This window comes from Ranitomeya variabilis, chromosome 2, assembly GCF_051348905.1.
Source record: "Ranitomeya variabilis isolate aRanVar5 chromosome 2, aRanVar5.hap1, whole genome shotgun sequence".
NCBI classification, from domain to species: Eukaryota; Metazoa; Chordata; class Amphibia; order Anura; family Dendrobatidae; genus Ranitomeya; species Ranitomeya variabilis.
Genome location: NC_135233.1, coordinates 1113440282 through 1113465490, shown reverse-complemented (window position 1 = coordinate 1113465490; position 25209 = coordinate 1113440282). Strand labels below are relative to the sequence as shown.

The following is a 25209-nucleotide window of genomic DNA, read 5'->3' as shown; positions in this document are numbered from 1 at the left end:
GCTGTCACTGTTATTAGCGGCAGCAGGTGTAGGTTGATGGGAGTAATAGTCCAAAAAGCCTCCACGTGCTGTCATTGCTGACTTGAATATAACGCATCATTCTCCTCTGCTCACGTCAATTGCCGGCAGAGCAAGGGAGAATGGTGAGAGCCGTCATCAGCACCCGGCGCCGTGGACCAGTGCCTACTGTAGCGCTTTTTCCCCGGCTCCGATGCTTGTCAAACGGATGACATCCATGTGTGTTCTCCATGTGCGGGACGTTTTACAGCCTGTGCTGGCGGCAAAAAATGGACATGTCTACGTGTGGGGCAAACAGACACACTGGAGACCGTGGAGACACACTGACAAGTGCACAGACACATTCAGTTGAACAGGTCTACGTGTGTCAGTGTCTCCGGTACGTCTGAAAACCGTCACCACACGTACCGGAGACACGGATGTGTGAAAGAGGCCTAAAGCTGAGGAGGGAGAGAAGAGCGATTCTCCTCCTCCTCTGCAGGGATGGATAGTGATTGGTGAAGGGAATGCTGCAACTTCAGTACTCACGAGTCCAAGATCCTTTTAGGAAAGGTGAGCAAACAACCCCCATCATCCTTCAGAATATACTGTATCCATGGGTATATTCTGAAGGATGATGGGGGTTCTAGCCATATTTAGTGTAAATATACACTGTAATGTAGTGTCCAAAGTGTTTATTGCCAATGTGACTACCACCTCCCTCATCTTCCAGAATACATCCATGTATACAATAAGTAGGTGTATTCCAGAGGATGAGGGGGTGGTAGTCACAATATATGGTACTGCAGGCACTGTACTGTAATTCACAGATCCCCCATAACAGACCGTCATCCACAGATAACATTTTTGTATTTTATTAAAGGTTTTTGCACACTATTTGGCTCAAAATATTTTTTTTCTGATTTTCCTCTTTAAAAATCTAGGTGCGTCTTATAATCAGGTGCGTCTTATAAAGTGAAAAATACAGTATGTACACCCGGGTTACTAACCTCCCCACAATCCGGGTTCCCTAGTTTTCCAGCGGATGTGTTACCTTGAGATAGAGAAGGACACGTGCCTAATACATGGTCCTTTAAACCATAGTAAAATCACACTCCCACTTTGCGCCAAACAGACTGCTTTCCAGAACGAAGTTGCCCCAGCCAACTGCATGGGTTCCTTAGATGACTCGGACCTGGTTTCTCTTGGCCACGGACCTCCCGCACATTGGGGTGTCTCTTTATGTCTCTGGCAAAGACGACAATCCACCCAGACAGCAAGAGACATGGCCACAGCAAGGGAAACTGGAGTCTAATACAGGGCTAATGCATCCTCACCCTTACTGAAGCCCTTCACAGAACTGGCTATGGAGTGCGGAGTCATTCCACTTAGTGTCAGTGGACCACCTCTGAAACTGGAGCAACACTCCTCCGACTGATGGTCTCCCTGCTGAAGCTGACGTAGTGTGGACACATTCTGGGTTGTCGTATATATTACCCAGCACCTGAACAAATTTCTCCACCATCTGGAGCAGCAGAGTCAAACAGGAGAGACAATGCTCATGCTTGAGGGTCACCCTGAAGGAACGAGATTATCATTCTAACCAGTTGCTCCTCGGTTCATGAGGAACAAGGCCGTAACCTGAATTATAGTTTACAGACCTCCCTAACAACAACAAACTTGTCACGCCACCCCCCAGAGAACCTTTCAGGCGAAGCGATCTTGGGCACCACTAAGGGTTGCCTGAGAGCCATGGTCCCCAAGCATGAGGTGTTAGGGTGCTGTACAATGACAATGCGTAGATCGGCCACCTATGGGCTGAGCTGTTGCAGTTGCCCTGTCAGAGAAGTGATAGGATCTACAATAGATTAAAAAAATGATTTCGGTCAGAGCAATGTCACGACTCTGTTGTCGAGTACCCCGGGACCAGGGGATCCTTTCCTGTCTCTAACGCTAGTGGAGCTCTAGCTCGCCCTGTTTCCCGGATTATGTCTGATGGTGAAGACACCGGGGCCATGTACCATGCCTTAGCTCCTGAATTCACCCTCAGTCTGTACTCTTCCCCCACACCGGGAAGAAGGGAGTAGTAGTGTACCAGAATCCATCATCCACACTAACAAGGTAATATGAACAGGGTAACGAAAAATACCAAACATACAAATATACACACATAACAGAAGAATGCACCAGGAAGTGGAGGATGGGGTTAAACCAAAGTAGGAAAAGAAAAGGAATTATCACACACTCAAAACTACCAACAGTCACAGATAAATCTAAATACCTTCTCCAAGAACAATAATAACCAACAACAAGTTCCAGTCATGAAGTGTAAGCTAACTCTGACAACGAGTGCTAGCCAGGGCCCAGATTATATGGGAGATGGGATTGGCTAACAGTGCACAGCCGAGAGCCTTAATGCAGGAAAGCTTCCAGGAGCTCTTAACAGAACAGATTAAGCCCTACACTGCCCAAAGAAACTTACACCAGTGCGGGAGTAGGAAAAAAATCAGATGCCGCGGTCTTCTGGCTCCTCGCTGTTGTGGTAAACCTGTTCCAGAGCTCTAGTTTGCGTTCATTTGTCCATAGAATATTCTCCCACAAGGAGTGAGATTTTTTTATACATTTGTCAAATTTCAGTTTCTGTATTTATTGCTTTTCTTTAAAGGCCTCTTTCACACATCAGTTTTTTAGAAGCCGTCACAGTCCGTCAAGGTGTTGAAAAAATGGATCCTGTGCAGATTGTAAAAAATTGATAGGGAGAGAGAGAGAGAGAGAGAGAGAGAGAGAATGAATGTCCCTGAATTATAGTCAACGAAGGACGGCGCAGGATCAGTCGCTGTCCGACTTTTCGACGTACACAAAAGACGTTACTATGTCCACTGTCTCCAGCCGACGGACATAGACTTTACGACGGATCCGTTAAATGACGGATGAAACAGAAGGCCATCCGTCACAATAAGTCGCATTTGCTGGATCCGTTTTTTTTTTCACAAAACAACGCATTTTGACGGAAACAAAAAGACTGAAGAGTAAAAGAGGCCTAAGAGGTGAGGTCTGCCTCAGCTTTCAACCACAGCATGCTATATTGTTCTGTGTGCCATGTACTGTACACGTTGAAAACATCACACCAGATATCTACAGCTCAGCATGAGGTTCTTTGAATGTTGTATGTGCTTTCATCAGTTTTTCTCCTCCCACCATGTCCTGGGAGGTCCTTACCCGTCACATCCATGGGGTAACAGATGAGGCAGAGACGTTATTGTCATTGGATAAAGTCTTGAACACCTTAGACCAGGTCTCCTCAAACCTTTCTACTGGGCCCAATTAGATAGACCCAGAAAATGTCTGGACTTCACCATCTGTAGTGGACGTCTAGGCTAAAAATGCAAATTTCTAAAATTTTCTATTTATGTTCTGAACACAATATAATATATATATAAAAAATTGCACAAAGAGTAAATTACGAGGCTAAACTGAACATTACTACAGCAACAGAGAGAACTGAGCGCCCGTCGTGGCTTCCATGACATTGGCCTCCCAGCTAATGAGGCAGCCTCACGGCATGACATGCAATACTCCAGACTGCTTGTGCCTAGTAATAATGGCATTTCTGATCTGTGGATACGATCTGCCTCTTCTTCACCGCTGTGGACACGGAAGAGGGAAATGATTCTCAGGCTAATTAAAGTCCTGTGATCACTGACGAGGGGCGGACCGGCGAGGCTAAACACTGATTAACCACCGGCAGCCGGATCATGATACAAGCCGGACACTGGGCGCCATCAATCGTGTCCTGGCTTTGGTTCCTATTTTGTCTCCTTGTAGTCTCAATGTCTCTGAGCAGCTTCACTAAACTCTTTATGTCAGGAGATATTATATGTGCTGCTCTTAATATTTAGGGAAGGGGCGGCCATGATGACTAGAACGGTGTTTGGAGAGTGCGGGGATTATCATGAGAAAACTTTGTCTACTCCAATAATGATGACAAATTATGAAGGTGAAAGAAAGAAATCTGCATTTCCCCCAAGGTCTCCTCAGAATGAATCTGAGAAGAATGAATACGGCGCAGAGTTGTCCGAGAACAGAGGAACAGTTGGGTAACACCAGAAAAAGCTGTAAGACCACCGAAATGTCCTCTATTCACATGGGAAGAGAAGGCGTCAGTGTAAATCCACGGCTCTTCTACTTATACGGAATCATGGGAGGAAGACTCTTAATCGTCCTTAGTGAAGACTCCCAGGTGCAGGACTCTAGATACAAGATAAGAATTCGGGGAGTTGTCTGTCCGGTGTCGGCTCATCTGTAATGGTTGTTAGTCCAGCAATAATCACAATGGAGACTAGAGCTCTGGTTCCTGTTCAGACGTCCCTGATGGATCTCATGTACATTGTACACTGAGGCCTCTCCTATATTACACGGGATGGAGGCCTCTCCTATATTACACGGGATGGAGGCCTCTCCTATATTACACAGGACGGAGGCCTCTCCTATATTACACAGGACGGAGGCCTCTCCTATATTACACGGGATGGAGGCCTCTCCTATATTACACGGGATGGAGGCCTCTCCTATATTACACGGGATGGAGGCCTCTCCTATATTACACAGGATGGAGGCCTCTCCTATATTACATGGGATTGAGCCCTCTCCTATATTACACGGGATGGAGGCCTCTCCTATATTACACGGGACGGAGGCCTCTCCTATATTACACGGGATGGAAGCCTCCCCTATATTACACGGGATGGAGGCCTCCCCTATATTACACGGGATGGAGGCCTCCCCTATATTACACAGGATGGAGGCCTCTCCTATATTACACAGGATGGAGGCCTCCCCTATATTACACGGGATGGAGGCCTCCCCTATATTACATGGGATGGAGGCCTCTCCTACATTACACAGGACGGAGGCCTCTCCTATATTATGGGATGAAAGCCTCTCCTATATTACACAGGTTTGAGAAAAAAAGATATAATAGAAAAATAAAAGTTTACCTCTCCACTCAGCAGATAATAGAAATATAGAAGAGTTTACCTCTCCACTCAGCAGATAATAATAGAAATATAGGAGAGTTTACCTCTCCACTCAGCAGATAATAGAAATATAGAAGAGTTTACCTCTCCACTCAGCAGATAATAATAGAAATATAGAAGAGTTTACCTCTCCACTCAGCAGATAATGATAGAAATATAGAAGAGTTTACCTCTCCACTCAGCAGATAATAGAAATATAGAAGAGTTTACCTCTCCACTCAGCAGATAATAATAGAAATATAGAAGAGTTTACCTCTCCACTCAGCAGATAATAATAGAAATATAGAAGAGTTTACCTCTCCACTCAGCAGATAATAATAGAAATATAGAAGAGTTTACCTCTCCACTCAGCAGATAATAGAAATATAGAAGAGTTTACCTCTCCACTCAGCAGATAATAATAGAAATATAGAAGAGTTTACCTCTCCACTCAGCAGATAATAGAAATATAGAAGAGTTTACCTCTCCGCTCAGCAGATAATAGAAATATAGAAGAGTTTACCTCTCCACTCAGCAGATAATAGAAATATAGAAGAGTTTACCTCTCCACTCAGCAGATAATAGAAATATAGAAGAGTTTACCTCTCCACTCAGCAGATAATAGAAATATAGAAGAGTTTACCTCTCCGCTCAGCAGATAATAGAATATAGAAGAGTTTACCTCTCCACTCAGCAGATAATAATAGAAATATAGAAGAGTTTACCTCTCCGCTCAGCAGATAATAGAAATATAGAAGAGTTTACCTCTCCGCTCAGCAGATAATAATAGAAATATAGAAGAGTTTACCTCTCCGCTCAGCAGATAATAGAAATATAGAAGAGTTTACCTCTCCACTCAGCAGATAATAGAAATATAGAAGAGTTTACCTCTCCACTCAGCAGATAATAATAGATATATAGAAGAGTTTACCTCTCCGCTCAGCAGATAATAGAAATATAGAAGAGTTTACCTCTCCACTCAGCAGATAATAATAGAAATATAGAAGAGTTTACCTCTCCGCTCAGCAGATAATAATAGAAATATAGAAGAGTTTACCTCTCCGCTCAGCAGATAATAATAGAAATATAGAAGAGTTTACCTCTCCACTCAGCAGATAATAATAGAAATATAGAAGAGTTTACCTCTCCGCTCAGCAGATAATAGAAATATAGAAGAGTTTACCTCTCCACTCAGCAGATAATAGAAATATAGAAGAGTTTACCTCTCCACTCAGCAGATAATAATAGAAATATAGAAGAGTTTACCTCTCCACTCAGCAGATAATAATAGAAATATAGAAGAGTTTACCTCTCCACTCAGCAGATAATAATAGAAATATAGAAGAGTTTACCTCTCCACTCAGCAGATAATAGAAATATAGAAGAGTTTACCTCTCCACTCAGCAGATAATAATAGAAATATAGAAGAGTTTACCTCTCCGCTCAGCAGATAATAATAGAATTATAGAAGCGTTTACCTCTCCACTCAGCAGATAATAATAGAAATATAGAAGAGTTTACCTCTCCACTCAGCAGATAATAATAGAAATATAGAAGAGTTTACCTCTCCACTCAGCAGATAATAGAAATATAGAAGAGTTTACCTCTCCACTCAGCAGATAATAGAAATATAGAAGAGTTTACCTCTCCACTCAGCAGATAATGATAGAAATATAGAAGAGTTTACCTCTCCGCTCAGCAGATAATAGAAATATAGAAGAGTTTACCTCTCCACTTAGCAGATAATAATAGAATATAGAAGAGTTTACCTCTCCACTCAGCAGGGAGATGATCTCTAAGGTGAGGTCTATGATTCTTTTGGAAATGTTGTTCCCGTCTTCGTCCATGTCTGGTTCGTTTTTCTGGGATAAATCTTGGTGGTGTGAATGGATCTGGTTCTTCGGTGTCTTTATGACAGGAGGCTGTAAATCATACAAGGACATCGTCAGTCACATACAGATCTGACCTCATTGCACAGTGACATTTACAGATTATTAATAGGTATTTTACACCTGTCCATCAGGTGAGACTTTCCACCTGTGAGGACCAGGCTTGTGCTTTCCAACATCCTATAAAGACATCTGAAGACTGGGTTCCTTATGGCCTTCATGAATATAGGAGGTCCGTGTAGAAGTTTAGGGGCCTCTAATATGATGGCACATAGCAGAGTCCGTACCTGTATAACTAGTAAAGTCTCTCCCTGTATCTGCGCGGCTTCATCACATCCCTCAGTCTTTACCTCTAGAGAACCTGTCCACTTGGAGAACGCTATTTCTACCATTTCAGGGGCGATCTGTGGGTGAATAAGGAGACATTGCTGCTCGGTTCTTTTACTATAAGTAAATAAAACTATTTCCTCCGCTGAGATTTCCAGCCCTCAGTCCCAGGTGTGTGCACGGAGCGGCTTCACTCTCTATACCGAGCACTGGCTGGAAACATGCCCGGCACACAGCCGGCTCTATACCGCGTCTGTACAGACACCACCAGTCACTGAACCTCCAGGGATGATGTGGACGGAGTGAGAGACCTGGTCAGAGACATTGTCCTCCAGCCATTTCTGGAGCAGGTTGGGGTGACAGTCTCTCCAGCACCAGAGGCTCAGATGGGATTAGACACCAGAACTCCTCCAATCGTTTACATTAGATGCCATGATCTTCATATCAGCTCATACAATTCCCGGGAAATATGTCGCCTCTCATGTCCCAAATCATGTGCCAATGTCTATAGTAACAGAAAAGAATATCCATCGCACGCTCAAATTCGATATATTCAAGATACTTTATTGCTTGGCACACATCAAAGAAGCATGAACCAGTTGAAAACAGAATAGCGACAAAATTAAGAAGACGCTTTGACCTGTCATGGGTCTTTATCACAAGGTTGCAGTATATCTTAATTACTGAAATGTAGAACATGAAGGCATGAGCTTGTTATATATGGATAATTTGGAAGATTCCATCCATCTGGGGAATAGTAGAGGATAACGCAGGCACATCCCTTGCCACTGCATGGACTGTGATTCCTCAGCTCCTACGCCTGCCTCCGGTTTGTGATTCCGAGGCCCTCAACTTGCCTCCATTCTGTGGTCTCCAGGCACCCCAGCTAATACCAGCCTATTATTCCCGGTCCCTCCACCTGCCTCCAGTCTGTGGTCTTCAGGGACTCCATCTAATACCAGTCTATTATTCCCGGCCCCTCCACCTGACTCCAGTCTGTGGTCTTCAGGGACTCCATCTAATACCAGTCTATTATTCCCGGTCCCTCCACCTGACTCCAGTCTGTGGTCTTCAGGGACTCCATCTAATACCAGCCTATTATTCCCGGTCCCTCCACCTGCCTCCAGTCTGTGGTCTTCAGGGACTCCATCTAATACCAGTCTATTATTCCCGGCCCCTCCACCTGACTCCAGTCTGTGATCTGCAAGCACTACATCTCATACCAGTCTATTATTCCCGTCTCCTCCACCTACATCCAGTGTGTGATTCGTCGGCCCCTCCAGCCTGCCTCCTGTCTGTGATCTTCGGCCCTTCCGCCTGCCTCCGGTCTGTGATCTTCGGCCCTTCCGCCTGCCTCCGGTCTGTGATCTTCGGCCCTTCCGCCTGCCTCTGGTCTGTGATCTTTGGCCCTTCCGTCTGCCTCCGGTCTGTGATCTTCGGCCCTTCCGTCTGCCTCCGGTCTGTGATCTTCGGCCCTTCCGTCTGCCTCGTGTCTGATCTTCGGCCCTTCCGTCTGCCTCCGGTCTGTGATCTTCGGCCCTTCCGCCTGCCTCCGGTCTGTGATGTTTGGCCCATCCGTCTGCCTCCGGTCTGTGATCTTTGGCCCTTCCGTCTGCCTCCGGTCTGTGATCTTCGGCCCTTCCGCCTGCCTCCGGTCTGTGATCTTCGGCCCTTCCGTCTGCCTCCGGTCTGTGATCTTCGGCCCTTCCGTCTGCCTCCGGTCTGTGATCTTCGGCCCTTCCGTCTGCCTCCGGTCTGTGATCTTCGGCCCCTCCAGCCTGCCTCCTGTCTGTGATCTTCGGCCCTTCCAGCCTGCCTCCTGTCTGTGATCTTCAGCCCCTCCATCTGCCTCCGGTCTGTGATCTTCGGCCCCTCCAGCCTGCCTCCTGTCTGTGATCTTCGGCCCTTCCAGCCTGCCTCCGGTCTGTGATCTTCAGCCCCTCCATCTGCCTCCGGTCTGTGATCTTCGGCCCTTCCGCCTGCCTCGTGTCTGTGATCTTCGGCCCCTTCACCTTTCCTCTGGTCTGTGAATGACCGGTCACTGATGACAGGAGAGGCAGGCTTTCTTCACCAAAGGTATCAATGTAATCAGTATTACAGTGTCATCACAGCCAGGTCTGTACTGTGCATTACAATATCCTGCTGACAGAATCTATCGTGTATTTCATATGAAAGGCACCCAATTGACTGGAGTCGGCCAATCACTGTGGGCCCTATGCTTTCACCCTGATGAGGAATAAGGCTTCATTTAAACTTGCTGAGATTTTACGGCCCGTTTTTGGTCTGATCACAGACCAGAGGCAGGCGGAAAGCCTGAAGATCACAGACAGGAGGCAGGCGGGAGGGCTGAAGATCACAGACCAGAGGCAGACTGGAGGAGCCTTGTTTTAGCGGTGCACAGTGTTGACTGTATTTGCGGATTGCTGTTTTTTTCCCCCTACTATTCTAAACCAGAAAAACGTCGATCCGCAAGATTTTTGCGGCCCGTTTTTGCAGCAGACCGTGAAAATTACGGCAATACGGCCAGCAAAAAAGGGCCGCAAAAATGACGGCAAGTGTAAAAGAAGCCTAAATGTGCCGTTCTTCTGTGGATCAGGCCACGTGCTGGACTATCTGTGGTCATGTTTTGTTCAGAATCATGTGTGCATAGATGTGTTAGCTCATTGCTCCAGTATACAGCACACCTCTGCTTATGTATGGCGTCTCCAAGTAAAACTGTAGGAGAGATCAGCGCAAAATAGGGTCTTACCCGAGAAATAAAGTGAGCTTAAGGCTACTTTTACACTTGTTGTGTTTTTTGTGGCCCGTTATTGTGGGCCGTATTGCCGCAATTTCCATGGTCTGCCGCAATAACAGACCGCAAAAAGCATGCAGACCACCATTTTTCGGGTTCCCAATACTAAAGGAATAGTATTGGTGAAAAAAAACAGCGGTCAACAAAAGCAGAAGTCACGGTGCACTGCAAAAATAACCTTCCGTTGTTTTTGTGGCCCCATTGATTTACAATGGGGGCCGTGTCCTTAAGCTGTGAAAAAGATCGAACAGGCTCGATCTTTTTTCAAGGCCGTGAATACGGCCCTCACGGCCGTATGGAATTATTGCAGCCCCATAGAAATCTATTGGGGCCGCAAAATCATGGCAAGTGTAAAAGAAGCCTAACGCTCAGATTAAACTCACTTGTTTAATCCGAAAAAAACAGCATATAGTGCAATATTGGCTGCAGCAGAACCACAGGTCAGCCCGCGACCATCAGACATGTGGTTTTCCTGAAGAAGTGGGTGAGGGCTTATTGCACACCGAGCTGACGTTTTAATGATGCCATCTTGGTGCAGATACGATCTTCTGATCGCCCGTTATTGCATTATAATGCAATGTTGTGGCGACCAAAACAACCCCTTAATACTGGCTTTGATTTTTTTCTCGCTCGTCGTTAACTGGAATAATTATTTTTATATATTAATAGATCGGGCGATTCTGAATGTGGTGACACCAAATGTGTAGTTTTTTATTATTGTTTAGAATGGGGCGAATGGGGGGGGGGTGATTTTAAATTTTATATTCTATTCATATTTTAAAAACTTTTTTTTACTTTTTACCTGCTTCAATAGTTTCCATGGAAGACTAGAAGCTACGATCATCCGATCACCAGTGCTATACATAGGGCTTCAGCCGCTCTCTGTAGCAGAAATGGTCAGTTGTTATGCGCGCTGACTGACACTCATAGCTATCTGGCTAGACAATCACAGCAGTCTACTACAGACCCTGGGTTGTAATGCCAACCCATCAACGACCCGCGGTCATGTGACAAGAGCGTCAATGGACGGGGTTTGTGATGTGCTTCAGTCGCAATGTTAAATGCCGCTGTCAGAGACTGACAGCGGCATTTAATATGTTAACAACCGCGGGTGGATCACGATTCCACCCGTGGCTGTTAGAGAAACATCAGCTCATCAGATTAACTGTCATGTGCCAGAAAAGTTGCCGAAGCCCACAGCAAACAGGAGGAGGCGACCTTAGACATACTTATAAATGTGAAAGGTCGGAAAGGGGTTAATCTGAAAGTTTCTATCTGTAGCTTTAGAGCTTCCTACTGAGAAGACATGAATAGACCAGCTCACATAAGGTGTGAGACCCCCGACCACATGGCAGTATGCACATGGTGTTAGTCAAAGCTTGAATTGTAGCCTGTAAACATTTGTTAGAAATGAATATTCCACTACATGGAGGCCTTAATTAGAACCAATCAGTAATCAGATGCTACACATCTTACTGGCTGTATTAAGTTTTCAATCTTATTTCTTTGTTACTCCCAAAGAGATACTGAAGAAATATGTATTAATCTCCTCTAATAAACGGGGAATCTTGTGATACTTGTAACTGGTTTGTGACCTCATTCCCTCCGTTGACGGCATTCATCTGTGACATAAGGCTGATCTCTGCACGGCTGGTCCCCATAGCTGCCCTGATATTGCTTTGGTGGAGAATGCGGGCACTACAATAGTCACCGACCTGCAGACCAGGACTCGGGAACAACCGCGGTAAGTAACCCCTCACATTACTGCCGGCCTCCTGTAGCTCTGTTACTCCTGCACAGTGTCACAGTGAAGGCACAATTGCTTTTCTTTTTGCTGCTATTCTATGTGACTTACTGTCTACCGAGTGTATGATTCTGTGAGTGGCTGAGAGAAGGGACTCGGAGATTCCTAGTGGGGAAACTGGTTTTGTCGTGAAATATGTGTGTGTATATGTATATATACATATACTGTATATATATATATATATATATATACATACATATATATATACACACACACACACACGTGCAGTGGACTGTGTGTAGATTTATTTTGTTACTGGCAAATGTAACATCTGTCTTGAAAGCTGTAAGTCGCACCCAGGTGTTAGTATGTACTTCCTTGGGACAAGTAGACTCTGTCTCCACATCTCACCAGGAGGTCTAGCTAGGGCCAAGAAGAAAGGTAACATTTGGCACCCCCTAGGTCTTGGAGGGGAGATGTTAATTGCGGCCTGAGGGTATCTATCCATGAGAACCTTTACACAGGGTGTCTCAAGAGAAAACTAATATATTCATTAGGGGACGAGGCCGTGGCCCAATCAAAAAGCCAGCAATTATGATATTAGCCTGAGGAGGGCGGTCTAGAAACCTGACCAAGTTATAAATTAGACCTGTATCCAGAGAATAGTGTTCACATAATGGGGGCAGCCGAGCTGGTGTGATCCAATCTACATTCGTCCTACCCTCAGGGAACAGAAAGCAACTACCAGTTAGATGATTTCTGTAAGTTTTTCCTCTTTATCTTTATACAGTTTTGCATAAGTTGTATGTCTTTTTATTATATTTTTATACCTTTTTCTTAATGTAAGCACTGACCCTTTTGTTATTAATGTATAAAACATTAACAAGTTGAACCTTGAATGTTCTAAAAGAATCCATAGCCTAAGGTGTGTGAGCCTTATGAGTGGTAGACATTATTAGTATTAATATTTCCGGGACTCATCGCCCGTGTATTCGGTGAGTGGTGGCAGCGTGTATGTGGGGGTGTGTGGCCTGGGTCGGTGTGTGATTTATGCTCCCATTACAGCATAGGACAGAGGTTGAATGTTGGACAGAGAGGGGAGATAGATAACTCTTGCAGGCACAACCCCAAGTCACGTGTGAGAGCGGTCACGTGACGAATTAGTGGCACCACGGAGTAAAGGATCCGTGACAGGTTTCATGTAATAAAATGCTAATTAATGATGTAACAATCATACAATGTGTCACAAACGAGGTTTGTGGAACCACGGAGAGCCTAGAGGGGGGTGACTAAGCGAACACCTGCCTGTTCACTAGAGCCTCTGATGGTGAGGTTAGACTTGGCTCCCGAAGAACGCCAGGTGCCACTTCAGGGCAGACCGACGGTCGCACAGCAGCTGAACCCGAAGGACAGACTGGATGGAGCAGCAGGCAGAGCTTGTATCAAAGACAGAGTTTGTGTCCGAGTGCAGCAGGCAGAATTGGCTTCAGAGTGCAGCAGCAAGCGGGATTTGCTTCTGAGTGCAGCAGCAAGTGGGATTTGAACTTGGAGTACAACAGGCAGGACATGCACTGGTATGCAACCTTACACAACATAGACTATAACAGGAAGGTTGCTCAGGCACCTCCCCAGTGGAGTGGAAGCAATATATACATAATGCCTCAAAACCATTGGCTGGGGAGGAAATAGCAAGTGCACAAGCTGGCCCTTTAAGTGGGCGGGAGTGCGCGCATGCCCTTAAAACATGGCCAGAGGCCCGGCTGGAAGTGTTACTGAGAGCATGAGGAGCAAGAGAGGGACCAACTGCAGTAATGGTGAGTGAACTGACACGCCGGGAAGCCGGCGTGGTGATAAAACAATGTGATTGTCGTGACTCTGGACGGGATGATCCTGCCTCCGTCATGGTTAGGTCAGGGTTAACGCGAGTTGCCTCTCTCTGGTTCTGGGGCGACTAATGCTGCTGGTTCCTGGGTCAGGCATCGGTGATACTTCCGTATTCTCGGCTAGTGGTCGCTGACCCAGGTTACTCGTCTGTAATCGATGTGCCTCTGTGCGTGTGAGCTTTGTTGTGTATGACCCGCTTCTGTCCCGACTTCTGCCTGTTTTCTGCTCAGTACTGTTCTGTCCTTCCTGGTTCTCTGACCCCTTGACTCTGTTTACTCTTCGATCTTGTCCCTGGTACCTTGCTCTCATCTGGCTTTTCACCCTCGGCTCCCCACTGACTACGTTCTTGTTCTTTGTCCTGTGCTCCGCACTCTCAGCAGACTCCCCGTCCACTCGCGTGGTAGCTCCGCCCCTCTCGAATCACGTGACAGTGTAGTCTCAGGTCCTGTGCATACTGCCTACTACTACGTACAAGGACATTAGCACCGCTCCCTGACGAAGCCAACGCGAAACACGAGTTGGGGCTGCACGGCGGTGAGCAGACGACATCACAAAATGGCCAAGATATCCAGGGCATGGGAGGTTATGATATTGACAGGGCACTGATCCCTGTGTTTGTAGGTAACTTCGTACTAGCTACAGTCACCACGCTTCCTCCTGTTTATCTTTCCTGCTCTATAACAAAGCACTCTTCACTTTACCGTATAATGCATGAGGTAACATCTGGTGCACCCAGCGATCATTTTACACCTGTTTGTCTCGCTGAAATTCTAATGGTTACCAGTACTTTTACTTGTGTTACCTGCTGATACATGTGTTTACAATGTGCCAATTTGTGTAATAAATGTATACCTTTTTATTCTATCTAGACTTGAACTCCATTTCTTCTATTGGGTTATACGTATAGGACATTACAGTAGTGATGGCGGTGTATCCTCGTGTCAGGGAGGATTACGTATAGGACATTACAGTAGTGATGGCGGTGTATCCCTGTGTCTGGGAGGACCACGTATAGGACAGTACAGTAGTGATGGCGGTGTATCCCCGTGTCTGGGAGGATTACATATAGGACATTACAGTAGTGATGGCGGTGTATCCTCGTGTCAGGGAGGATTACGTATAGGACATTACAGTAGTGATGGCGGTGTATCCTTGTGTCTGGGAGGATCACGTATAGGACATTACAGTAGTGATGGCGGTGTATCCCTGTGTCTGGGAGGACCACGTATAGGACATTACAGTAGTGATGGCGGTGTATCCCCGTGTCAGGGAGGATTACGTATAGGACATTACAGTAGTGATGGCGGTGTATCCCCGTGTCTGGGAGGATTACGTATAGGACATTACAGTAGTGATGGCGGTGTATCCTCGTGTCTGGGAGGATTACATATAGGACATTACAGTAGTGATGGCGGTGTATCCTCGTGTCTGGGAGGATCACGTATAGGACATTACAGTAGTGATGGCGGTGTATCCCCGTGTCTGGGAGGATTACGTATAGGACATTACAGTAGTGATGGCGGTGTATCCCCGTGTCTGGGAGGATTACGTATAGGACATTACAGTAGTGATGGCGGTGTATCCCCGTGTCTGGGAGGATTACGTATAGGACATTACAGTAGTGATGGCGGTGTATCCCCGTGTCTGGGAGGACCACGTATAGGACATTACAGTAGTGATGGCGGTGTATCTCCGTGTCTGGGAGGATTACGTATAGGACATTACAGTAGTGATGGCGGTGTATCCCCGTGTCTGGGAGGATTACGTATAGGACATTACAGTAGTGATGGCGGTGTATCCCCGTGTCTGGGAGGATTACGTATAGGACATTACAGTAGTGATGGCGGTGTATCCCCGTGTCTGGGAGGATTACACTGTGTACAGAATTATTAGGCAAGTTGTATTTTAGAGGATTATTTTTATTATTGATCAACAACTATGTTCTCAATGAACCCAAAAGACTCATAAATATCAAAGCTTAATATTTTTGGAAGTTAGAGTAGGTTTTTTTAGATTTGGCTATCTTAGGAGGATATCTGTTTGTGCAGGTAACTATTATTGTGCAGAATTTTTAGGCAACTTAATAAAAACCAAATACATTCCCATCTCACTTGTTTATTTTCACCAGGTAAACCAATATCACTGCACAACATTTAGAAATAAACATTTCTGACATGCAAAAGCAAAACCCCCCAAAATTAGTGACCAATATAGCCACCTTTCTTCATGATGACACTCAGCAGCCTCCATCCATAGATTCTGTCAGTTGCTTGATCTGTTTACGGCCAACATTGCGTGCAGCAGCCACCACAGCCTCCAGACACTGTTCCGAGAGGTGGACTGTTCTCCCTCCCTGTAGATCTCACATTTTATCAGGGACCACAGGTTTTCTATGGGGTTCAGATCAGGTGAACAAGGGGCCATGTCATTATGTTTCCTTCTTTGAGACCTTTCCTGGCCAGCCACGCTGTGGAGTAGTTGGAGGCTTGTGATGGAGCATTGTCCTGCATGAAAATCATGTTTTACTCGGACTCCCATGACAGCACGACGAGAGAGGGGATCCGCCCATCAGGAACAGGAAACCTACAGATACAAAAGGGCGGCACCTCTCCCCTGCATCAGTTGGTTTCCTGTTCCTGAAGGGACGAGTGCCTACAGATAATTCTTAAGGAGCCCAGGCCGGCCGAATCCGGTAGCGAGGGGGTCTCCTACCTCGGCCGGTGCGGAGATCCCTGGAGACGCCACGGTGGTCCTTGCTGGACTGCACGTCGGTGGCGTTCGCAGCAGGGAGCAGAGTCCAGAGGATTTCTTGCCTCCATCAGCGTCAGCGCTGGTAAGTATATCCCATTGGCGGTGCAGTGGCGGCGTGCAGGCGTCAGGATAGTGTGGGTGACACCCGGAGCGCTGCGATCCGTCCCCGGCGTCCTGCACCGCTCTCAGCGTGTGCTGGAGCGTTTCCGGGTGCGTTGACGTGGGGGGGCGGAGTTAGTAGCCGCTTCCGGGTCGCCGGATGTCTGCGCATGCGCAGTCGATCCAAAATGGCGGCGCCCATCACATCCTGAATGCCGGTTTTCCCACAAGGCTCCCTATCCTCCCTGCTGTGTCCTGGGCCAATGGGAATAGCGCTGGCCTATCTGCTGACCGGATCCAAGGGGGATTTAGGCAGGTGACGACTTTGGAACCCTGCTTTTGGTCGCAGTTCGTCATGGAGAGTGGTGGTGAGCAGCAGCAGCTGCTGGATGATGTGCGTCAGAAGCCCAAAGAGAAGGACAGAAGCGACCAGTCCAGTCGTAAAAGCTCATTCGGGCAGGGATCCAGAGCTTCGACTAGGAAAGAACCCCCTCGCATTCCGGTACTTTACTTTGGCGCACGGGTAAGTGATCTACGTGAAAGTTCACTCTGTGACGCGGGGCCCTTGTACTTTATCATTCTAGGGGAAGAAGAGTGAAGTCAAAACATAAGGAATGTGCCCTCTGTGGAGTCCCCTTACCAGACTCTTGTCCCAAAAAATGATGTGCCCCCTGTATACAACAGACGGTGAGGTCTACAGGAATGGTGGGGTGGAAGTGACATTAGGTCAGATAGTAATCACCTATATTGTCCCCCCCTAGGTAGCGGAAGAGTCTGTGAGTGCGGCAAACCTGAAGGAGATGATCCGTTTGGAAGTAAGGGAATCCCTACGTTCCCTATCACAAGCGGGAGGTTCAAAACATAGGACCCCCCTGGACTCTAATTCTTCGGAGGAAGAAAGAGAAGAGGGTGCCTATCACTCTTGTCCTTCCTCCTCTTCATCAGATGAGGAGTCTGGACGATTTTGTCTACCCCTGGATAGGATTGACAAAGTGGTCAAGTCAGTTAGAGGCACAATGGGCATAGAAGAACCCAAGCCGCAGCCCTCAAAACAGGAGATGATGTTCAGCGGATTGGATCGTAAAAAACATAGATCTTTCCCAGTGAACAAGAAGATTCAAGACTTGATCCTCCGGGAATGGAAGAAACCGGAAAAGAAGGGTTCCTTACCGCCAGCATTAAAACGCAGGTACCCTTTTGATGATCTGGTTGTGGAGACATGGGATAAAGCCCCTAAGTTGGATGCGGCGGTGGCAAAGGCATCAAAGAAAGCCTCGTTACCATTTGAGGATATGGGGACCCTCAAAGACCCCCTTGACAGGAAAGCGGATACTTTCCTTAAGGGTACCTGGGAGACGGCGGCAGGATCTCTCAGACCAGCAGTTGCCGCGACATGTACAGCCAGGTCTTTAATGGTCTGGCTGGATCAGTTGGAGTCCCAGCTCAAGGACGGCGCTTCCAGAGATACTATTCTGAAGGCTCTACCAACAATTCAGAATGCTGCGGCCTTTCTGTCGGACGCTTCGGTGGACTCAGTCAGGATGGCGGCTAGAGCGGCAGGACTCTCCAATGCGGCTCGTAGAGCCTTATGGTTGAAGTGCTGGTCAGGCGACATTCAATCCAGGACTAAGCTCTGCGCAATCCCGTGTAAAGGAGAATATCTCTTTGGTCCAACTCTGGATGAGTTGCTGGAGAAAGCGGGGGATGACAAGAAGAAATTTCCTAATCTGTCTTCAGCATCCTACCGTCGGCCCTTCAATAGAAGGAGATTTGGTCGCGGGAAGAAACGCGGGTCCTCACCCTCTAGAGAGAGTTTTAGATGGGAGGATAGACGCGGAAGAGGTACGGGCTACATGTTTCGCCGTTCCTCAAAAGAACAGAAAAAAACGGAATGACTAGCAATCCCTGTGGGGGGTAGACTGTCAGCATTCTCTTCAGCATGGTTTGACATTACGAACAGTAAATGGGTCCGAGGCATTATAGCAAAAGGTCTAAGGCTTGACTTTAATCACTGGCCTCGAGATAAATTTAAGTTAACCCCTTTACGTTTCTCCCCCCTTGAACAAGCAGCCCTGGAAGCAGAGGTCATGAACTTATGCTCCAAAAATGTATTGATCGAAATCCCAGAATCAGAAAAAGGGAGGGGGATTTTACTCTCCTCTTTTTCTGATCAAGAAGCCAGACGGATCGTTTAGAACGATCATAAATCTCAGAGGCCTTAATGAGTTTCTGGTCAATGAATCATTCAAAATGGAAACAATCAGTACAGCAATAAAAATGTTGTTTAAATACTGCTTCATGGTAGTTGTAGATTTAAAGGACGCATACTATCATGTTCCAATACATGAAGACTTCCAGAGATTCCTGAGAGTAGCTGTGACAATGGGGGGACAGATTCGTCACTTCCAGTTCAGAGCTCTTCCCTTTGGCTTATCAGCGGCTCCTAGGGTATTTACCAAGTTAGTGGCCGAAGTCATGGCGCACTTACGAGAGTCTGACATCCTGATTGTCCCCTATTTGGATGATTTCCTTATAGTAGGGAGTTCAGCAGATCATTGCCTTTCACAACTAGGAACAACCACAACCAAACTTGAGCATCTGGGGTGGATCGTAAATTATGAAAAATCCCGGTTACAGCCTCAGAAAATACAGAGATTCTTAGGGCTGTTGTTAAATTCAGAAACCCAACAGTGTTGTCTTCCGCCCGACAAGTTGTTACATATCCAACAACAGGTGTCTAGAGCAATTGATAAACCATCCATGACCCTTAGACAGGCTATGTCACTGTTAGGATCTCTAACCTCATGCATTCCCGCTGTCCGTTGGGCCCAATTTCACACCAGGCCTTTACAATCCGAGGTACTGGTTAATGATAGAGTTTTACAAGGGTCTTTGCAGTCAGATTACTTTGGGACCAAAAGCTCTTACATCTCTTAGATGGTGGCTAATCAATGACAATTTATCGGCGGGAGTTCCCTGGGTGACACAGGCGACACGTATTGTAACTACAGACGCTAGCCCTTCGGGTTGGGGAGCACACATGGATGACATGATAGTTCAGGGTCTATGGGACCCCCTAACATCAGCCTCCTCCAACCAAAGAGAGTTAATGGCAATTGAACTTTCGGTTAAAAAATTCCTCATATGTCTGCAGGGTCACCATGTCAAGATCCTCTCGGACAACCAGGTGGCGGTCGCTTACATAAATCACCAGGGTGGAACTCATTCCGAATCACTGATGAGAGTGGCGGATCGTCTATTCCAGACAGCGGAGAACCATTTTCTATCTTTAACCGCTCTACATATAAGAGGAAAAGAAAATGTGAAGGCGGACTTTCTAAGCCGCAACACCCTAAGACAAGGGGAGTGGTCTCTAAACAGTCTCGTGTTCAACCAGATTGTCCACAAATGGGGACATCCAGAGGTGGATTTATTTTCCACCAGGGACAACCGAAAGACAATAAAATTCTGTTCCCTAAATCCCAGGGAGAATCCTCTGGCGGTAGACGCCTTTCTGATCAAATGGGATTTTCAGCTGGCTTAAGCGTTCCCCCCGCTGGGCCTGATACCTCTGGTGATCAGGAAAATAAGAGAAGATCGGGCAAGAGTTATATTGATTGCCCCATTCTGGCCCAGAAGGGCCTGGTTCACCTGGCTCAGGATCATGTCAGTGGAGGACCCCTGGGTGCTTCCGGACATTCCAGATTTACTCCACCAGGGTCTGATCAGCCATCCTCAAGTAAAGAGTCTCCATTTGACGGCATGGAGTTTGAGAGGGCGTTACTGAAAAACAAAGGGTTCTCCCCAAATTTTATTGAAACCCTTATGAAAAGTAGGAAACAGATTACGACAACAATCTATGCTAGAACCTGGCGGAAATTCCTGGCCTCTTCTGACTTTAATTTAGAAGAGGGAATACCTATAAAACAAATCTTAGAATTCCTGCAAAGAGGCTTAGAGCTAAATCTATCCACTAGTACTCTAAAAGTACAGGTCTCGGCCCTAGGGGCCCTGTTTTCCTGTAACGTCGCCAATAATTATTGGATTTCAAGGTTCATGAAAGCATCTAGTAGGGCTAGACCCATACATAAGGATAGATCTATGCCTTGGGATCTTAATCTAGTCTTGTCAGCATTGACTAGAGAGCTGTTTGAACCATTACAATCAGCTTCAATTAAGGCCTTATCCCTTAAGACAGCATTTCTGGTAGCGATAACATCTGCCCGTAGGGTAGGAGACATACAAGCTCTCTCCAGACTTCCCCCTTATACAGAGTTTCTGCCAGATAGGGTAGTCCTCAGACCGGACCCGGCCTATTTACCAAAAGTATCATCTCGGTTTCACAGGTCTCAGGAGATAGTGTTACCATCTTTCCTTCCTAACCCTTCCAACCCTAAGGAAGAGCTACTCCATACGCTAGACGTTAGGAGATGCCTGTTAGAATACATCTCTGTTACCGATACATGGAAGAAAGATAATGCGTTATTTTTATCTTTCCCAAATCCTAGAAAGGGACTCAGGGTATCAAAGTACACACTAGCGAAGTGGATTAGGGAGGCTATCTCTTTGGCTTATACTGCAGGTGGGGGTCCGACTCCGCAGAATCTGAGGGCGCATTCCACCAGAGCCATGGCTACATCCTGGGCGGAAAAATCTGGAGTATCAATCGACCAGATATGTAAGGCGGCCACATGGTCATCCCCGTCCACCTTCTTTAAACACTATAGGTTGGATTTGGAGGCCTCCTCTGATCTCACCTTCGGGTTAAGGGTGCTACAAGCTATAGTCCCTCCCTAAGGTAGTGTTACATCTCTGTAAATCTCTCGTCGTGCTGTCATGGGAGTCCGAGTAAAGCATTAAGCTACTTACGGTAGCGGCATTTCTCGGAGGCCCATGACAGCACCCTTAGTTCCCTCCCTATTCACGTGGTAGTTGCACCTCGTATAATGTATATATCTCACGTATGATACCCAGTTCCAATATATTGGTTAAAATTTTGCATATAAACTGTATATAATGTATATTTTTGCGTGCCACTAACCGCGGTAGTCCTCTCAAGGCTCTGAAATACAACTGATGCAGGGGAGAGGTGCCGCCCTTTTGTATCTGTAGGTTTCCTGTTCCTGATGGGCGGATCCCCTCTCTTGTCGTGCTGTCATGGGCCTCCGAGAAATGCCGCTACCCGTAAGTAGCTTAATGCTTTTATTGAACAATACTGACTTCTTCCTGTACCACTGCTTGAAGTTGTCTTCCAGAAACTGGCAGTAGGTCTGGGAGCTGAGCTTCACTCCATCCTCAACCCGAAAAGGTCCCACAAGTCCATCTTTGATGATCCCAGCCCATACCAGTCCCCCACCTCCACCTTGTGGCGTCTGAGTTGGAGTGGAGCTCTCTGCCCTTTACTGATCCGCCTCTGGCCCATCAAGAGTCACTCTCATTTCATCAGTCCATAAAACCTTTGAACAGTCAGTCTTCAGATATTTCTTGGCCCAGTCTTGACGTTTTATCTTGTTGAACTGGATGGACAAATGTCTTTTTTCGGCCTTACTAACTATGTTACTATGTTACTATGTTCTTGTACACAGGTGGTCGATTTTCAGCCTTCCTTACCTTGGCCATGTCCCTGAGTATCGCACACCTTGTGCTTTTTGTTACTCCAGTAACGTTACAGCTCTGAAATATGGCACAACTGGTGGCAAATGGCATCTTGGCAGCTTCACGCTTGATTTTCCTCAATTCATGGGCAGTTATTTTGCGCTTTTTTGCCCAACACGCTTCTTGCGACCCTGTTGGCTATTTGCCATGTAACACTTGATTGTTCGGTGATCACGCTTCAAAAGTTTGGCAATGTCAAGCCTGCTGCATCCCTCTGCAAGACATCTCACAATATTGGACTTTTCAGAGCCGTCAGATCTCTCTTCTGACCCATTTTACCAAAGGAAAGGAAGCTGCCTAATAATTAAGCACACCTTATATCGGGATCAGATGTCATTAGACAACACCCTCCTCATTACAGAGATGACATCACCGGATTTACATAATTGGTAGTTGGCTCTCAGCCTGAACAGCTCGGAGCAGGACGACGAGTATAAAAAGGATCATGTAATCAAAATACAACTTACCCAATAATTCTGCACACAGTGTATGCTCAAGGGGGCACAACTAGGAGAGTCACTGGTGGGCAAGGGGGCGGTGCCTCGTCCAGAGGAGACAAGGGGGCGGTCCCTCCTCCAGAGGAGACAAGGGGGCGGTCCCTCCGTGTGAGGACAGACAGGTGCAATCTCCAGAGGAGACAAGGGGGTGGTGCCTCCTGTAGAGGAGACAATGGGGCGGTGCCTCCTCCAGAGTTGACAAGGTGGCGGTCCCTCCTCCAGAGGAGACAAGGGGGCGGTCCCTTCGTGTGGACAGACAGGTACAATCTCCAGGAGACAAGGGGGCGGTGCCTCCTCCAGAGGAGACAAGGGGGCGGTCCCTTCGTGCGGACAGACAGGTACAATCTCCAGGAGACAAGGGGGCGGTGCCTCCTCCAGAGGAGACAAGGGGGCGGTGCCTCCTCCAGAGGTTACAAGGGGGTGGTCCCTCCTCCAGAGAATACAAGGGGGCGGTCCCTCCTCCATAGACAAGGGGGCGGTGCCTCCTCCAGATGAGACAAGGGGGCGGTCCCTCCTCCAGAGGAGACAAGGGGGCGGTGCCTCCGTCCTGGCAGTGTGCGGCCCGCGGGGAGGACACACAGACTGCAGGGAGGGAGCAGAACACCGGACAACCGGCCACTCTGTGCCTGAGAGAGAGGAAGCCATGACTGCACAGCCTGTGTGAGAGCTGCGCCCGAGTCCTGGCTGCTGTCACCTCACCTGATACCGCAGAGAGGCCGCAGCCGTGTGAAGACGTCCTGTGTGCAGCGGCTGACACCAGAGACAATAGCAGGCACCCACTGCGGGAGAGACCAGAGCGGAGTTGATGACTGGAGGGAATGACGTCAGCGGAAGGGGCGGGGCCTTCTTCAGGCGACTGAAGATGAAGATCCGGGAGCAGGAAGCTGCATACTGAATCTGCTGGAGAAGAAGGGAATACTGCGGCTCGAGTGAGGAGACAGGGCGCGGTGTGATAGAAGGGGTTAATGATACTTAAGTGAGGCTGTGCGGAGGAGGCGGGATGATGAGGGGCTGTGCGGAGGAGGCGGGATGATGAGGGGCTGTGCGGAGGAGGCGGGATGATGTGGGGCTGTGCGGAGGAGGCGGGATGATGAGGGGCTGTGCGGAGGAGGCGGGATGATGAGGGGCTGTGGGAGGAGGCGGGATGATGAGAGGCTGCGCGGAGGAGGCGGGATGATGAGAGGCTGTGCGGAGGAGGCGGGATGATGAGGGGCTGTGCGGAGGAGGCGGGATGATGAGGGGCTGTGCGGAGGAGGCGGGATGATGAGGGGCTGTGGGAGGAGGCGGGATGATGAGGGGCTGTGGGAGGAGGCGGGATGATGAGGGGCTGTGCGGAGGAGGCGGGATGATGAGGGGCTGTGGGAGGAGGCGGGATGATGAGAGGCTGTGCGGAGGAGGCGGGATGATGAGGGGCTGTGCGGAGGAGGCGGGATGATGAGGGGCTGTGGGAGGAGGCGGGATGATGAGGGGCTGTGGGAGGAGGCGGGATGATGAGGGGCTGTGCGGAGGAGGCGGGATGATGAGGGGCTGTGGGAGGAGGCGGGATGATGAGGGGCTGTGGGAGGAGGCGGGATGATGAGGGGCTGTGCGGAGGAGGCGGGATGATGAGGGGCTGTGGGAGGAGGCGGGATGATGAGGGGCTGTGCGGAGGAGGCGGGATGATGAGGGGCTGTGGGAGGAGGCGGGATGATGAGGGGCTGTGGGAGGAGGCGGGATGATGAGGGGCTGTGCGGAGGAGGCGGGATGATGAGGGGCTGTGCGGAGGAGGCGGGATGATGAGGGGCTGTGGGAGGAGGCGGGATGATGAGGGGCTGTGCGGAGGAGGCGGGATGATGAGGGGCTGTGGGAGGAGGCGGGATGATGAGGGGCTGTGGGAGGAGGCGGGATGATGAGGGGCTGTGGGAGGAGGCGGGATGATGAGGGGCTGTGCGGAGGAGGCGGGATGATGAGGGGCTGTGGGAGGAGGCGGGATGATGAGGGGCTGTGCGGAGGAGGCGGGATGATGAGGGGCTGTGGGAGGAGGCGGGATGATGAGGGGCTGTGGGAGGAGGCGGGATGATGAGGGGCTGTGGGAGGAGGCGGGATGATGAGGGGCTGCGCGGAGGAGGCGGGATGATGAGGGGCTGCGCGGAGGAGGCGGGATGATGAGGGGCTGCGCGGAGGAGGCGGGATGATGAGGGGCTGTGGGAGGAGGCGGGATGATGAGGGGCTGTGGGAGGAGGCGGGATGATGAGAGGCTGTGCGGAGGAGGCGGGATGATGAGGGGCTGTGGGAGGAGGCGGGATGATGAGGGGCTGTGGGAGGAGGCGGGATGATGAGAGGCTGTGCGGGGGAGGCGGGATGATGAGGGGCTGTGGGAGGAGGCGGGATGATGAGAGGCTGTGCGGAGGAGGCGGGATGATGAGGGGCTGTGCGGAGGAGGCGGGATGATGAGGGGCTGTGCGGAGGAGGCGGGATGATGTGGGGCTGTGCGGAGGAGGCGGGATGATGAGGGGCTGTGCGGAGGAGGCGGGATGATGAGGGGCTGTGGGAGGAGGCGGGATGATGAGAGGCTGCG

At 48.5% G+C, this 25209-nt stretch overlaps 1 protein-coding gene across 5 annotated transcripts in view; it reads right to left on the bottom strand.

The window, feature by feature from the left end:
• The window catches only part of LOC143808880 (uncharacterized), a 268459-nt gene extending 244826 nt beyond the window's left edge, over positions 1-23633 (bottom strand). For 2 of the 5 annotated variants that reach the window (XM_077292037.1, XM_077292038.1), the window contains exons 1-2: positions 7189-7335; positions 6782-6934 (exon numbers count right to left, since the gene is read on the bottom strand). In XM_077292037.1, the coding sequence (XP_077148152.1) occupies positions 6782-6934; positions 7189-7293 (258 nt within the window). In that variant the 5' untranslated portion in view covers positions 7294-7335. Of the gene's footprint in view, positions 1-2479; positions 2717-6781; positions 6935-7188; positions 7336-23351 lie in introns of those variants that run through there. The other 3 variants (XM_077292040.1, XM_077292043.1, XM_077292042.1) reach the window with 3 other exon arrangements.
• Positions 23634-25209: the final 1576 nt, after the last annotated feature.